The sequence below is a fragment of the Tympanuchus pallidicinctus genome, unplaced genomic scaffold (assembly GCF_026119805.1).
Source record: "Tympanuchus pallidicinctus isolate F22 unplaced genomic scaffold, pur_lepc_1.0 scaffold3, whole genome shotgun sequence".
Classification (NCBI taxonomy): Eukaryota; Metazoa; Chordata; class Aves; order Galliformes; family Phasianidae; genus Tympanuchus; species Tympanuchus pallidicinctus.
In genome coordinates, this window is record NW_026294747.1 from 16,796,145 (window position 1) to 16,812,703 (window position 16,559).

At 48.0% G+C, this 16,559-nt stretch overlaps 1 protein-coding gene across 2 annotated transcripts; it reads left to right on the forward strand.

The window, feature by feature from the left end:
* Positions 1 to 685: 685 nt before the first annotated feature.
* Positions 686 to 15,968, forward strand: CCND1 (cyclin D1). Of its 2 annotated transcripts, none has more exons than XM_052695225.1 (5): positions 686 to 1,166; positions 2,646 to 2,861; positions 3,342 to 3,501; positions 6,995 to 7,255; positions 8,670 to 8,777. In XM_052695225.1, exons 1-4 carry the CDS (start codon positions 969 to 971, stop codon positions 7,204 to 7,206), a joined length of 786 nt encoding a protein of 261 aa, XP_052551185.1. In that variant the 5' UTR covers positions 686 to 968; the 3' UTR covers positions 7,207 to 7,255; positions 8,670 to 8,777. The 2 variants fall into 2 exon arrangements, with proteins under 2 accessions (XP_052551185.1, XP_052551184.1); XM_052695224.1 differs by lacking the exon at positions 6,995 to 7,255 and adding an exon at positions 13,878 to 15,968 and having other exon boundaries at positions 761 to 1,166; positions 8,670 to 8,818.
* The last annotated feature ends 591 nt before the right edge of the window (positions 15,969 to 16,559 follow it).

Below are 16,559 nucleotides of genomic sequence, written 5' to 3' on the forward strand. Positions count from 1 at the left end.
GTCCGGAGATGCTCAGAGGAAGCTTTCCGTTGGGGACGGAGCGGGGCGCTTCCAGGTAGGCGCAGCCCCACGCGGACGGGCCGGCACCCACGTGGGCCTGTCGTGGGCCCGGCCACCATTTTGTGCTCGGCGGAGCTGTGTCTGCTGGCGGCTCTGCACACGGGGCGCTGTGTACGGGCTGCTCCCGTTCGCTGCCCCGCGCCCCTTGGAGGGAGATGTGCCGGGAAAGGAAGGAGAAGCAGAACGGGGGAGACCCCGACGCCTTTACGGTCGTGGCCTGCAGCGAAGTCGGCGGGGCTGGAAAAAAGAAAAAAAATAGGAAGGAGGAAATGGGAGAGCGCTGTCCCCTGGGGATCCGCTCCGAGGCCTCGTGCCCGGCTCGGAGCGCGGCCCGCAGGTAGAGCCGGGCACAGCGCGTGGTGCCGTGCTCCCCTCCCCGCGCCCCCCGTAAAACAAGGCCGAGCGCTCCCCTGCGCCTACAGCCCGTGCCTGTGTGTGGCCCGGCCCCATTCATCGCTCGGCTCCCACCGCACGACTCTCTCCATTTTTAAAATTATGCACGAAGCACCGAGGAGACAATTTGGGTTTCCCCCACCTCTCCCCTGCCCTTGAAGAAAGCGAGCCTCGTCTCATTTGCATCTGCATGAAACCCCTGCGCTCTATAAGCCGAGCAAAGGGGAAGGACTTGAAGCCTATGGGATGGCTTTAGGGCTCTGCCCCTCGCTTTTGGCTCTCTCTCTCTCTCTTTCTCATTCTCTCTCGTGCTTTGATCTCTGCTTAACAACAGTAACGTCACAGGGACTATACAGGAGAGTTTTGTTGGAAGTTAGAAAGTTTTTCAGCCTCCAGAGGGCTGTAGCGGCAGTAGCAGCAGCAGCATCCAAGGGACTCCTGGAAGGGGAAGAGAGAGAGCGAGCGAGAGACTGACTCAGTCCTTGAGGAACTGACTCGAGACGAAGGAGGCAGACATGGAACATCAGCTGCTGTGCTGCGAGGTGGAGACCATCCGACGAGCCTACCTGGACGCCAACCTGCTTAATGACAGGGTGCTGCAGACCATGCTGAAGGCGGAGGAGACCTGCTCGCCCTCGGTGTCCTACTTCAAGTGCGTGCAGAAGGAAATCTTGCCATATATGAGGAAAATAGTCGCCACTTGGATGCTGGAGGTGTGTATGTCGCGGGGCTCCCTCCGCGCCGGCTCTGCCCTCGCCCCCCTCCCGCACGGGGCTCTACTGCGGCACGCGGTGCGGCGGCCGCGGGACAGCGCGGACGGACGGACGGACGGCGCGGCGGCCCCACGCCCGGCGGCGGCACCTCCGGCGGCTGCGGGCGGCGCGGGGCCGGGGTACGGCAGTGCCACCCGTCGGGCCGCCGTCCTCGAGCCAGGTGCGCCGGGCACGGCCGGACCGCCGCCGCCCCGCCGCCGCCCGCCCCGGGCCCCGCAGCCCCCGGGCGCGGGGCCGTCGGGAGAGGCTGCCGGTTATTTTTCGGGGATTTTATTTTAAATTAATATCCTTGTACACGTATGCAAGCGCTGCCCGTGCCAGTATTACGCGCCATCTTTGTTCTTTTATTGCAAAGCAAAAGCGTTTATTAATCGGGAGAAAATTAGAAAGTCCCGGGGAGCGCGCCAAGGGGGGGGGGTGCGGCGGGGCCGGGGCCGGGGGGGGCCGGGGACCCCGCTGGGGCGGCGGGCAGGGCACGGCCGGGGGGCTCCGCGTTGCCGGGGGGAGCCGCGGGGTGAAAGTTTCTTTGTTCGGCTCGAAGAGAGCTCGGGCTGCGGTCACCCCTCAAAGGCGCGCTTGTGCCGGGCGGCGATCTGCAAGGTCGCCTGGGAAAAGCGGGTCGGAAAGGGCCTCGGGCCGCGCGGGACGCGTTTGGGGGGGCCCCCGGCGGGCGCCCCGGGAGCCGGGCTACGTTTTCGTGCCGTTTCCGAAGCGCCGGGCGCTCACGATCTATTTTTAATTAATTTTTGAAAGCGCGGCGCCGTGCCTCGCTCTGGGAAACGTCGCGCCCGGCCGCGCCGCGGGCGGGAGAGGGACGCGGGGAATTCCACTTCGGGGCGCCTCCCCGGGACCCCCCCGGCGGACCCCGGCCACGGGGCTCGGTAAAGGACCCCCGCCGCTTCGTTTTCAGCGTTTTTCCGGAGCCCGGCGGATTTTTTAAATATTTTTAAATATTTTTTGAAAAGATGACGTCTGGGGAAATGCGGCTGGACGCCACCTTTGTGTCTCGAGCGGAGCGGGGATCGCGGCACCGCAGCGAACGGGGGGCAGTGCGAAGGCGGAACGGCCGAGCCCCGGGGCAGCCCGGCCCCCCCCTCTTCCTCCCGCTGCCCCCGCGTTTTCCTGCGATTTCCCATTTCTATGCTTTTTTCGTCGTTCGTTTTGGGGGCCGCCGCGGCGGGGACGACGAGCTCCTCCGCGCCGACCCCCCTTCCTCCCACGAATCGTTCGAACGCCGCGTTTCCCCCGCTTGGCCCCCGTGACTTTCATTTTCCTTCGCACCTCCGTTCTCCCCCCGTTTCCCGGCCGCGTTTCTCTCTCCCCCCGCAACCTCGCCCCGCACGGCCCGGGTGGGGGAGGGACGGGCCGCTCTGCGCCGATGCCGAATTTGTTGTTAAACGATCTCCGTCCTTCCCGCAGGTCTGCGAGGAGCAGAAGTGCGAAGAGGAAGTTTTCCCCTTGGCGATGAATTATTTGGACAGATTTTTGTCGTTCGAACCCCTCAAGAAAAGCCGGTTGCAATTGCTCGGAGCTACCTGCATGTTTGTGGCTTCCAAAATGAAGGAAACGATTCCTCTGACCGCGGAAAAACTGTGCATTTATACCGACAACTCCATCAGACCCGACGAGTTACTGGTAATTGCATATTTAATCACCTCAGGCCAAAAAAAAAAAAAAAAAAAAAAAAGGAAAAAAAAAAAAAAAAGAGAGAATCGGCCCCCCCCCGCCAAGCACGCTGATGGGGAAGCCCCTTCTCGGGGCCTGGCAGGGCCGCATCCTCCCGCCTGCACACCGCCCCGTCTCCGCGGGGCTGCGGACCGGCGGCGGATCCCCGCGCCCCCCGCCCCCCGCCGAGGCTTCCCCGCTCGGAGCCGGCGCGGCGAGGCGCGACTTGGGCGCCCCCTGGCGGCCGTTTGGGGTGCGGCTCTTCCCCGGGGTTGCGGCGGGCGCCCGGTCCGGCCCCGGGCGCGCCGACCCTCGCGGGAGGGCTCTGCAGGGCCGGGCGTGGGTAGCGGGGTGCGGGTGCTGCGCGGCCCCGAGTGCACAACCGGGGCTAACCGCGCTTTCCCTTCGTTTCTTCCTCTTCTTCCCCCTTCCTCCCTTTTGTCTTTGCAGCAAATGGAGCTGCTGCTGGTGAATAAGCTGAAATGGAATCTGGCTGCAATGACCCCCCACGATTTCATTGAACATTTCCTCACTAAAATGCCTCTGGCAGAGGACACCAAACAGATCATCCGTAAACATGCTCAGACTTTTGTGGCTCTGTGCGCTACAGGTATGAGCCCTGCACGCTCCGCAAAGCGCGTCGCTCCCCTGCGCACAGCTGGCCCTGGCTCTTGGCTATGGCTAACGTGGGCTCTCGGGGCTGTGGGGAGGGAGCTTAAGCCCTGGTTATTGCCCTTGTTGTTTGTAGAAGGTGGATTACTCCGCACAGGTAAGCGTTTTCAGAAGATACTTCTGAGTTGAATGCGTTGGCCGGGGGAGAAGCACCGCTCTTCTCTGTGCAGCAGCACGGGGCGCACGCTGCAGGGCACAATCCCATCGCCTCCACGCACTGAGTTTTATCAGTGCTGGGGCAGCAAGAGGCTCGCTGCTCACACGGGGAAATCCTGCCTGCGGATCAGTCCTAAGACAACTTTATAGGCAGAGGGAACAGCTCTGTGTGGGGGTTTGGAAACTTCCCTCCCGAGCCGCCTCTTCCCCTCTGGCGGCAGTGGCAGGAGCCACGCGGTGCGGAGGCTTTGCTGGCGCGGGCCCGGCGCTGCCATCTGCGCCCCGGCCACGTGCTGCGCCGCAGCCATGTGCAGAGCCATGTGCAGGGCCCCGTGCAGGCGCTCGCCAGGCTGGGTCCGCAGGGCCCCGATCGTTGGTTTCAAGGGCACCGTGCCTGTGCGCGCCGCGGCTTTGAAGTTCCGTGTTTGCATGCGGAGTGTGTGTGTGCGTTTGTGCGTGCGCCGGCTTCACCCGCTGAACCCTGGCAGAGCGGGAAGGAAAAGCTGTCCTCCAGATCTTGCGGTTCCCACAGACCGGAGCGGAGGAGCAGGACAAAAGAAGTCCTGGAGGGAACATAGATCCTCTGCTCAAATGCGGCGCGTTCGGTGCCTTGGCTGTCAGTATGACGAGACAAATCCACGAATGGCAAAGGAATAAGGAAGAAAAAGCAGCCAAAGCAAATGTTCTTTTGCAGTAGCACGTAAAGAGGAATGCCAGATGCTGTTAGCACCGATAAAACGTAGTGCAAAGGAGATACTGTGCTGCATTAAACGCTAATATTTGTTAGTGGCCGTGCTGGAAGATATCAAGCCTGCAGTGGCACCTGGGAAACCTTGGTGGGATGTGTGGTCAGCCCAGTTAGGGGAGCTCGTTTTCCAGATACGGACTTGGCAAAAAGATTCAAGAGACATCTGCAGGTACTCGGAAGAAAACACGGGTTACACAGAGCCTACTGATAGAGGCCCAGAGACAGAACCGAGCCCTCATGGGACGTCTATAAGCACTGGCATCACCCGGCGTGGTGGGGCGGCTCTCACTGCAGAAGCACTGTTCCAGGATTGGGGCGTGCAGCCCCCCAGCAGCATTCACGCCACCTGCAGAAGCACCATGGGAAAATCAGACATGCTCTCCATGGCAGATCCCACCAGGTAAAGCTGCTGGGACTCTGAACTTGTAACTTGCTGATTTTGATGCTACCTCAGCCTCCCCTTGGATATGGGGACAGTTAACCTAGGTTGTTGTGTTGGCAATGACAGGGATGAAAACAAGAGTAGTCCAAAGGTTGGAGACTCGCTAAGGGTCCAGTACTTTGATCTACTGTTGGTGTTGTTATATTTCCTTCTAGGAAGCACATCTAGAGGCTTTATTTAACGCTGGTACAAACCACAGCTGGAGAATGCATCAGTAAATGAGAGCCATGTTCTGGGAGTTCTACTTAGCTTTTGAAAAACAGAGCTGAGCTCACCGGAACTGGGGCCTTCTTTGGCTCCCTACTCAAGTTGGGAATATTTCCTGGGGAAAATGCACACAGAAGGGCTGTCGCTGGGCTCTGTATTTTTATTGTTATTTTTGGATGTTGGGATTTTCTCTACCTCTTGCTTTCCCCACAACTTCTTTGTTGGCTAGTGAATATAACATGTGGCTTAAGTAGCATCTGGACTTTGCTTTGCAGTTGTATTTCCCCCTGCCAAAATGAACCTAGATGGACTGCAAATGCCTTGTGTTGCCTGGATGCTGTGCTGTGGGGCCCAATCCAAAGTCCATTAGAAACGCTGTGAAACTCGCTGAAGTGGCCTCGGGGGTGAGCTCAGTATGTCCTCTGCTTGAAGTGCACAGCCCGTGTCCCTCCTGAAGGAGGGGCTCCTGAGAGGAGGCAGCAAAATAATGCTGGCCTAAAAAGTAAGATCTCTGCCAGTTGGCTTAGCAAGGTGAATGCTGTGGAAGTGTTTGTGGATGAGTGTGCATGCGTGCTTGCTCCAGAACGAGAAGGTTACGTCGCAAGGTGAAGTGGAGGGGAATTCCTTCTGAGCTCTCTCTTCGCTTGCCTGGCTGGTAGAAGTGGATTTGTTTGATTTGGTTCAGTTTCGAGAAATCCATTTTCACCAAAGGATGTCTTTGTGCTGTGGTAGGTTTGGGAGAAAAAGAGAAAAAAAAATTTACCAGGGGTTGTTTGAAGTTAACACATAATTGAGCTTAATGAATGGGGCTTTGGCATGGCCGAACAAGGCAGGGATAGCTCAAAAGGAAGCAGGCCTCTTTTGGCCCAAGTTAAGACCAGCGTTGAGGGAGAACTGCGGCTCTATACAAGCATAACAATGAATAGCAACAAATATTGGAGCTTCAGCATTTCATTATGTTCCTCTGGTTATCAAAACATACCGGGCTCCTTTTATATTATTATTATCGCCATTATTATTGTTGTTGCTTTCCTTCTCTCGAATGGAGAAAGAAAGATCTCGCTTTGAAACAACCGGGTTACAATTCTCCTATTCTCTGGCCTTTATAAAATTGGGAGTCTCAAGGTATGTGACCAGTTGGAACCTGTTGCATCTTGCAGCAAGTGATTTATGTTCACAGTTTTGATTTGCCTCAATGAAAAGATTTTCATTCATAGCCCCCAGCTCTCCAGACGGATGGAACTGCTGCTCCATTTAAAAAGGAAAAGGGGTGACTCGCCTTGTTAGGAATTTTTTTTAAAGCGCTGCAGCGCCTATATGCCTGCTTTGTCCTCCCTTCAGGGTGGCTGGCATTCTTCTCTCTCCTCCCCCTCCCCTCTCTCTCTCTCTCTCTTTTTAACAACGCTGAAGTTGTTTATTCTTTTTGGATGAAGTCTCAGATAGGCTACTGGGGATGTGTGCTTCAATTGATGGGGCCCCCTACCCCATTGTGGCTGTGTCAGGTCTAATTCATCTCACCGAAGCCCCCTTGTTCCTGAGCGCTCAATAGCGCAAGATGAGGCGATGGAGGCTGACAATGATGCCACACTCTTCACTTGGGGGCATCCAATTACAGGCGAGAGGGGCCCCCTGATTAATATGCTGAAATTAGTGGCCTCTGCCACAAATAATTCCTTGTTGAGTTGCAACAAAAAGGCAGTCCATGCTGCTTGTCTGGAGTGGTTATAGGGACAGACACAAACTGGTCATTTAAACTTCATTATCACTTTTCCACCTTGGAAAGAATGAGGGTGTGACTATGAATTCATGTTCTTGTTTACTGCTCCATTTAAAAGAAGAACGCAAATATTAATCCCAAACATGATCTTGTCAGGACAGACTTCATTAAACTGACACATTTTGGCCACGTCCTGTGCGTGGAAAGCAGTCAGTACTGGCGTGAAGTCACTGCCGCCGTATCCCGCTGGAAACCAAATCGTGGTGAGATTCACGTTTGCCTGCTGGAGGCCCTTGCTTCTGGAGCCCACCTGCCACCGCCTTTCAGTGTTTCAGCTGGGAGACCATCTGTGGAAGGCGCATGTTGTCAATAACCAACCGTAACTATCTTGATTTGGGGGAATGACAGGAGCTTGATCCAAGGTGTGTGTACTTAGCGTCTGTCCTGAAATGGGCGGGTTAGGAAAAGGGGGCAAATTACATTTGCTTTGAACGCGGTGGCGCGCAGGGAGATGGCTTTAGACCAAGGTTGGCTTTTTTGCTGGCAGCGCATCACAAAAGCTGGGCCACAATTAACCGTATCCGTTCTAACGTGAAGGTTCGTGGAGCGCGGGGCGAAATGCCCTTGTGAAGGTGGGTACTGGTCTGGGCTACAACAAAGTGTAAGAGATACGTGAACAGATTCAGAGAGGGGACTTCCACAGAGTGGTGGAGACTTTAGTTGCACTGGTAAAACACTGTCACAAAAGTTATTTTACCATAATAAAGGAGGTGGATGGTTTAATACTTACACTGTTCCACTGAGCTCTCTAAGCTGTCCATTCCTTTGATTTCATTCAGGGGTTTGACAGATGGTTTATATTTTTTCAGCCCAGAGGAAGTTGTGTTCTGATAAAAGCTGAAGGAATGTATCTCAGGTTCTCGCGTATAATGTGGCATTTCCCTTTCTTCCTCACAAAATCAGATGTTTGTTTTGCGCCGCTTTTTCCTTTTCTTTTCGATTCCCCTCCAAGGTGTACGCTGCCACACATCAAACGCATTCCTGTTCAGCGGAAAGAGTCTTAGCATTAAAACGTGGATTATTCTTATTAAAAAACGCACCCAAACCGTGCTAAATGGCAGAGATAGCCCCTTAAGGAATCATGGGAGTGGCTTTGTGGAGAGACCTACAGCACTGCAGTCTGGAAGGGGGCCCAGCCTCTTGTCAGCATGGTGTCACATCAGAATGTAACTGATTGTCCGCCAATTCTTGGGACCCCCGTCACTTAGTTATGCCACATTTACATTAAATCCCTGTTGCCGGGATGGATGGCAGCCACTGACAAGAGACTAGGTCGAGACAAAGCATTTTTAAGATGAAACCTTAATTTAAATATGGATTATCTGCCTCCTGACAGGGCTAAGCGGTCTCTCTCTTCCTTTCTTTTTACTGATGTCGCTGTTCATTAAAGCCATATTCCTTTGAATGTCAGTGCTTGAGACGGCCCCGGGACTCCGCTCGGAGCACACCTAGGGCTTGGTGGTGCACAATACTGGGGAATGGGAGCGGGTTTCCCCTGCGGTGCTGCACCATTACAAGCAAAGTGCCGGGACACTGAGGTCCGCAGGTGATGGTGGGCCACCAGGCGTCGTGCACAGCGGGCTGCCTGCCCGGACCAGTGCTGGCAGGTCGGGGCCTGTGGCAGCTCGGAGCGGGAAGCACCGGCGTTTGGGTGCAGCAGCTGGCAGCTGAAAGCCATGCTGGGAGAAGAGAGCGTATGCGTATGGGCAGGCTTCTACAGCAATCATTTCAGTCTTTTTTTTTCTTTTTTTTTTCCCCTCTTCTTTCTTCATACAGATGTTAAATTTATTTCAAACCCACCTTCCATGATCGCAGCTGGCAGTGTGGTAGCAGCTGTGCAAGGCCTGCATCTGGGGAACACTAACACTTTCCTCTCCTATCAATGCCTCACACATTTCCTATCACAAGTTATCAAATGTGATCCGGTAAGTGACTCTTCTCAGTTGATCCTTCTGCCTTAGAGTTTAAGAACGAATGCCTGCTTGCTGCGCAGTCGCTAATCTGGCAGTAAATCTCGATAAAGGTCAAACCTCAGAGTGCATTTCCTGAAGATGCTCGCTGGTGTTAATCCCCGTTCTGTGCTGTCGTTACGGCCATTAATAACCGGCAGTTACAGTGCTGCAGTTTGCTGATAGGAACGCCACGTCCAGCTCTGGTGTTCTTGAGAGGCGTATCTGACAGCGCAGAGGAAACCCTGAGCCCATTTGGGACGATTGCAAAAGCCGTATTTGCTTGTAGGTAATTAAACAGCAGTCTGTGCAAACGAAAACTATTAAAGTAAAGACGAGGAAATACTTACTGGGATTGCAATAAATGGACCTCGTGGTATCTCTGACCTTATCTTTGACCATTCTTGAGGCCTTTTATTGTGCCAAGCGGTGTGAAAAAGCCCTTCTTAAAAGAGTTCTAATGATCTAATTTGGTTTATTACGTGCTAGACCTGCACAGTAGCTGGTATTGAATTCCTTTTTGGAACAAATGCTTGTCCCACGACTTTCTGACAAGGTAGATGGTCCTCACAGGACTCTCATTTTGCCCTGCAGCTTCCAGGAGATGCACATCAGTAACTAGCGAGCAATAAACCTTTCATGAGTGAATGGGCCAGGAAGGGAGCCTACAAGGAAGACCTAAAGTCAATGATCCATGTCATAATGGTGTGTGAAGTTGGGGCAGAGTTGAGCTTTGTTTTGCAACAATGTGGAAGACCAATAAATAGATGCTTTTAAAAGGTTCCTGTGAGGTCTCCCAGTGCTGGACAATGAGACAAATAAAGACAACTCTGTGGTTAGGGCAGAATCTTTGAGATGTTGTTATATAATTTTACACTTTAATAATTTAAATCCGTAGAGAATTTTATCAGTCCAGGTCCATCCGAACTAGTTCTGTGTAACTGGGTGTTGTTGGCGGGATTGAATGATTTCTGGAAAGGTGAATGCATCATAATGAATTACAGCAGAATATTTTACGTTAGATAAACGATGTGAAACAACTGCTGACAAATATTACATCACAGCTTATTATTTTGATCACTTTCACAATGCCTCAGTATTTAGTGCGTTGTTTTTGCCATTTACGTTACCACAGCTAAAGTAGTATGGATCCAGTGCTGAAATGTCAAATGTTATAGAAACCTTAAATGCTGTAAATATCCCACAGCTCAGCTTGGTATGTATATGGAATGCTTTCAGTGAGTTTGGGAGCAGTGTAGGTAGGTCAGCGTATGATTGGCCTCTTCTTGGCGCAAGGTGACTGAAGGAGGTACTGAGGAAAAACTCTAGGCTTGCTGTTGCTATCGACAGCATCTGACTCAAACAGAGGTAGTTGTAATCATTCCTGACAGAGCATTCAGGGAGATGCTCTCACACCTTGGAGAACAAGAGCATGTCCTTATATGACTTGACTTATTTGATGACAGCTCTTTTAGAAGAAAATTTAGCAAGAAGAGAACCAATGCTTATTTGTTTTCTATTGTCCAAGGTCGTCATAAGGCCACAACCTGTACGACCTGAACTTAAAAAAGAACTAAGACCTTTGAAAGGAAGTAACTATCTTCCAGCTTGCTTCCACTGCTAAACATATTTACTTGTTAGCGCAGCTAGAGTTGGAAGGTTTTTGTAGAGACTACTACAGAAAATGAGGACCATAAAATTATACTGAATGTAGATATATGTTGTGTTTGTAATGGAGTAAGAGTACAGTATCTTTCACAGCTACTGCTTTGGAAAGGGTAAATTGCTTGTTTTGTACACAGTGTGATTCCCTTGCAAAGACAGTTTCCCATAAGGCCGGCCCATGTAAGCCTACGGCCAGTGTCTGTTTAGCTGGCATCCACGTGAAGTTTGTTACTCCATAGTGATGGTTCCCCTTTGTCAGCCTACATGACTGAAGCCCTTTATACTGATGTGGCTGAAATATTAAGAGTGTGCATTATAACAGCATGGCTAACGTTCTCCCAGATTATCTATTAGCTAGAGCAGCCGGTCTGTTGGATTTCAGGTTATATAATTACACTTTTTTACCTTTAGTCTCACAGAAAGCTGAATCTAAAGTAAAATGGATATCACCTGATTGGAATTCCTTTATGGTTCATGTTTATGTTGGTAGGAGTCCAATTTCCCATTCTGCCTTTGATCAGGGGTAATTAGAAGTCAGATAATCACAATTAGAAGTCTTGGGCTGTCTTCCATCATTCTATTCTTGACCCCATCATCCAAACAGATGGAATTTTACCTGACATTCATTTCCAGGCCAGAAATTTGCTAAACTAGATTAGATTGGGTTTCCATGCTGTCTGTTAGCACACTGGAATTCGTCTCCTGCCTGCCCCTACTCAGAGGCACCTTCAGACATGTGCTTGCTATCCAGAGCAGGTCAGGCAGTAACAAAGGACTTCCAAGCAGCTTCTTTTTTGTTGTTGTTGTTTGTTTCCTTTAGTATCTGACCTTGGAGTGTGATCATGTCTGCTGTGTGTTAAAGGTATTTGAGCACATCACTTAAGCTAGCAAGTCTTTTTTTTTTTTTTTTTTTTCCTCCACTGAGGGTCTTAATTAATCCAGGAAGGGTTTATGACCTTGAACAAACTGTGTGCATTGAAAATTTGGGTAGCGAAGCAGAAAAGTTGTTGGGAGAAGTTATCAGAATAATGCACAAGTTTAGTGTTTGCTTTTCAGCATTGAGAAGTACTGAGAATGAAAACGAGCTTTTATTAGGTTGTTCACGGTTAATTTTGTATTTTGCAGTCTTTTTTGCTAGCCCTAAGATATTCCTGCAAACAAACCGCTCATCTGGTAACTAACTGAGTAACTAACTGAGTTTGGTTTGAAACAAAATGCTTAACACTTAAAATACTGTCCATCGCCTGCAGCACAAGATTGCCGTTCATAAAACTTGTAAGGATAATGCTTTAAAACATCTTCTGCAGTTCTGACATGCTGTACTGTGAGATTTTGACAGGAATTAAAAACATCTGTGGTCAAAAATAACCTTTAAATGATGTAGTTCTAGATATGAATTGGCGGCTGAACTCCAGAGGGAGAAGAATAGGTATTTATAGAAATCCTTTTGAATGGTTTGGGTTTTTAGAACTCAGACATGCTGTATGCAAATAGCAGCATCAAAAACAAAAACAGGATTTGCTTTGCTCTGAAAATAAATTGGCTTCTGTTTGGAACCGTGGGCATAGTACCTTGTTATAACAGAATTATCTGAAAAAGTGCCCGGATTTGTAAAAGTGAAAATCCCCGAGCTGCTATTCATGTACTGTTTAATACATCTAATTCCAAGTGTGACTGAGGTACATGCTGCAGGACGGGCGAGCAGCAGCCGCACAGACAGGATTGATCTGTCATATCTTGGGAAGGGGTGAGGGGCTTCACAGGGAACTTAGTGGGAAGGCCAGAGGAATGCAGGAGCCAAAGGCATCATGACTTCAGGATATGAGGCGTTTCTTTTTGTCATTTAAAACGCTGTGTGTCTCTGTCAAGAGGAAATATTACACTAGGGTTTAAACCAAGAAAGGTCATAGGTTATGTGTTTTCAGTGAGCTGTAACTGATGGTCTGATCTGCTTAGAGGTAGGATTAACCTCCCTCTCTCTCAGAAAGGCCTCGCAGAGAATTGTTTGCTTGGGTTTCTAATCTTATTTTACCCCAAATGCCATGTGCCCTTATTGGTGGCAGAGGAGATTCTTGTGGTAGTGGAATCAGTGAAAAGCTGGTAGATCACACAAGAAGCCTCTGAATGAAGGCAGAATTGAAACTGGGAAATAAAGAAAACAGCAGGCAGGTCACCCTCTCAGGAAAACAACATTCATTCTCAGTCATGCACATCCTAACACTTTTGACGGCAATTTATCATGGAAGACTGGGTTCACCGCAAGGGCTAACACATGTCATAGGTTAAATCAGAAAAGGCAGTACTGAAAGGAAACTTCAAAGTCCTTCAGACACAGAGTTAAATATGTTGGGAAAAAGCTTACGATATTTGTTGTATAGATAAGAGTAAACAGCAAGCTGGAGGAATTTTGGCAAAACAGTGGGATTGTTGTGCCTGTTGAGGCACCAGTTCTGTGCCCCTGCAGTGGATGTGCGTGGCTCTGAAGAATGCAGTCGTAGTTTGCAGGAGGTCGGACAGGTTGAGCTGACAGGCCTTCTCCAAATGGAATTGCTGTGCATCAATAGGTAGACTTGGATGTGCCTGCTCGTGGTGTGCTCAATGGCTGGGGAAGTTCCCCTTTCCCACAGTAGACCTGGTCCTGCTGGGCACTTGCTGCTCTCCATTCAAACCGCAGCCGGTACGCAGCACAGCCATGGCACCTTCCAGAGTGGGCACTCAGCTCCAGACATGGGCTGTGAAGCTGGGAAAGAGCTCTCTGAGCTGTCAGGTGGATGCAGTGGCAAACTGAGAGCGTGGCAGCACCATAGTGATGCTTCTAAAAGATCTCTGCACACTGGGGTCACACAGGTGGTTAAGTTTTCTCTGTTCAGGTGCTTTTTGAGTTAGAAATCAGTTAGCTAACCCGAGCTGCCCATTACTGCAGATAGTAGCAGCTTCAGTTTTGTGTATCTAAGCATCCATGTGCATGCCACTTCTGTTGAAGAGCTTTCTTATCCAAGGTCCTGCCAGGCAGGGTGGCTACTGCCCGTGTCACTACAGGAGTGTGCACCACATCCACGCACGCAGCTCTGTGTGCTGACTCAAGGAGCAAAATGACATTGTTGCCAGAGGAGCACGTGTGGAGCTGCTCACTGAGGCTGTTAAATAGAAGATGGCAGGAGTTAATGCTGAAGGCTGGAGCCAGTTAGCATTCTGCAGCAGTTTGAGTGCCTCATCAATCCTTGCACAGTTCAGCATTGCTCTTCCTACACTCCCAAATAACACAACTGTACTTCTCGTGACATTTCAAGAAAAGGTATTTTGTCTGTGATGTTAGTATTTTTCTAAAGGACCCTGGGTCTTTTTTCTCCTCCCGCTTAATCTTCCCTAGGATTGTTTACGAGCCTGCCAAGAACAGATTGAATCCCTCCTTGAATCCAGTCTACGCCAGGCACAGCAGCACAACGTATCTTCAGAAACAAAGACTGTAGAGGACGAAGCAGACCTTTCCTGCACACCCACTGATGTGCGAGATGTGAACATTTAAGAGGACTTCTTCTAATGGGTTTGCTTGGCAAGAGAAGCAGACAAAGAAAGGGCATCTGAGAAGGAATCAGCATCGGGATCTCCCCCCCAGAAACCCTTTTCTCCAGGACATTTTTATACCAGAAGGGAAAACCAGTCTTGTTATATTTTTTCTTGCTCTGTCTCCCTTCCATCTGTGACTTCAAACAAACAAATAAACAAAAAATACCCCAAAAACTGTCTTAAAAAAGGAAAAAAATAGTATTTGCATTGCCCCCAGGGGTTTGTGCTACAAAAATAGAGGATTTTATACAATAATAATCAACTAGTTTTTATATTAAAGTGTTCTTGTCTGTATGTTGTAAAAATAGGCATTAACACACAAAATGTCTCCAGGGGAGGTATTAGATTTGATTTCTTACATATAAAACCAACCAACCAACCAACCATTTTTAAAGTAGAAGAGGGTTTTTTTAGATAGTAAATGAAATATTCTTTTTTTTTTCTTTAAAAAGCATAACTTTAACGCAGTTCTAGGCTTTTCTGTATCTTGCTTGCTTATGCATTTAGTCACTTTATAATTCATCTGTAAATGTTTATTTTATTTCCTTAGTTTTTTTTTTTATCCTCTTCACCTTATAAATGGTTAACGTAACCCATAAGTTAGTGTATGTTAGTATACAGCATTATTATATGTTAATCTTTTTTTTTTTTTTGTGCCTGTGGATTGCCTGTGCATTTGTAGGGTTCCAGCTTAGCGTTGTTGGGAAAGGCCAATGTACTACTCATACGATACTCTATTATAAAGAGAAACCGAAATAGTGACATAATATATTATATTTTTGTAATCTTCATATTTTTGTAGTTACCTGTGTAAAAATGCTGGTCTGACCCCACAGATATTCAGCCTAATTATGGTCAGGTTCAATCCACAGTTTAGTCTTTTTTTGTTTGTTTGTAATATTCTAAAACCATTCCATTCAAAGCACTTTCAGTCCATTAGATATAGGAAATACATTCTTTTATTGTGTGGGAATTTTTGTTTGTTTTTTTTTTTAATGGAATGGTTTGGAAATATATTAAGTGCTTGTTCGCAAACTCAGAATTGCAAAGCAAGTGCATTTAACTATGGTGTTAGAGGAAAGGTGATTTTTTTTCCGAAGGTTGTGTTCCAGTGAGAGAAATTGCATTCACAAATTGCCAGGATATCTTCCTATCCTTTTCTATAGAAAAGTTGAAGTTTAGAAATCCTTTGGTGCCAACACATGGTTATAAATTAGGGGCCTTAAAGGTTCACATATAGGACGCATAGTTTAAGGACTGTCTCTAGATGTTTTACAACTGAAGGTTTTTAAACACTAAAATATATAATTTATAGTTAAGGCTAAAAAGAATATTTATTGCAGAGGATGTTCGTAAGGCCAGTATGATTTGTACAATAATGCAATCGCCCCTGTTTGAAAAAAAGAATCGTTCTACCCTTGATGTCGCAGTTTTAACACAGCTTATTAAAGAAAAAGGACACGCTTCAGAGAACAAACCCAAAACCAAGCAGTCTATTTGGCCCCTTAGACATTTTCAATAGCAGGCTAACCATGAAAAAAAACGCCATAGTTAATAGATATGAAAATTGGAGTACTTGAAAGAAGTTCTTATTCCAGTATATGCCCCATTTTTTTTTTTTTTTATTTAGCTACAAATAGAAAATTTGCACATCTTGGCTATGTATCTTTTTATTATTATTTTAGGAAGTAGCTGAAGGGACGTGGACATAGCTGTTGAAGTTGATGCTCGAGGAGAATGTGATGGTGAAATGTATGTGAGAAAACTGCCGCTAAGGTGTTGATTGTAAAAACAATACAAAACAAAAAAAAAAAAGGAACAGAGAAAAAAAAAAGAAAAAAGAAGAAAAAAAGTTAAAAAAAAAAAAAAAGAAAAAAGAAAAAAGAGAAAAGAAGAGGAGTGGATGCTCCATTTTTATTGAGCTGCTATGGATAAATTCCCAGCATGGTTTGAAAAAAAATTAACATTGCTTTTCTGTATCTTTGTCATTGTGTTTTGCTGCTATTTTGTGGATCAGTTTTTTTTTTTTTTTTTTTTTTTTTTGTTATACAATGTCATATACTGCCATGTTATAGGTTTTAATTTTCTCATAGAAAATTATATTATTGACATCATTTTTTTTTTTTTGTAGATTTTTTATGTGATCAATTTTTACTTAATGTGATTACTGCTCTATTCCAAAAAGGTTCCTGTTTCACAATACCTCATACTTCAGTTAACCATGTCTAGACCAGGTTTTAATGTTCGTACACAGTGCCTCATAGTTCTACTGCAAATGGAAATGCATCGAACGTTGTTCTGAATGGGTCTCGCGATTTGCAACTAGGTTGCATTGATTTAAAGACAGCAGACATTTCAGGAGATCAGTAATGTCGCTTTTTGTTGTTACACATTTTATAAAGCTGGATTCTTTGTCTGATCTGGGGTTTATTATCATAGTAGTTCTAAGCTGTGTTATTAGCCACATTGATATATGAAAGGTGCA

Excerpts from the sequence above, each read along its gene's own strand:
- CCND1 (XM_052695224.1), top strand. The coding sequence starts at position 969 with ATGGAACATCAGCTGCTGTGCTGCGAGGTGGAGACCATCCGACGAGCC. Across the intron at positions 1,167-2,645 it reads TCGCCACTTGGATGCTGGAG|GTCTGCGAGGAGCAGAAGTG; the intron begins GTGTGTATGTCG and ends TCCTTCCCGCAG. Across the intron at positions 3,502-8,669 it reads TGTGGCTCTGTGCGCTACAG|ATGTTAAATTTATTTCAAAC; the intron begins GTATGAGCCCTG and ends TTCTTCATACAG.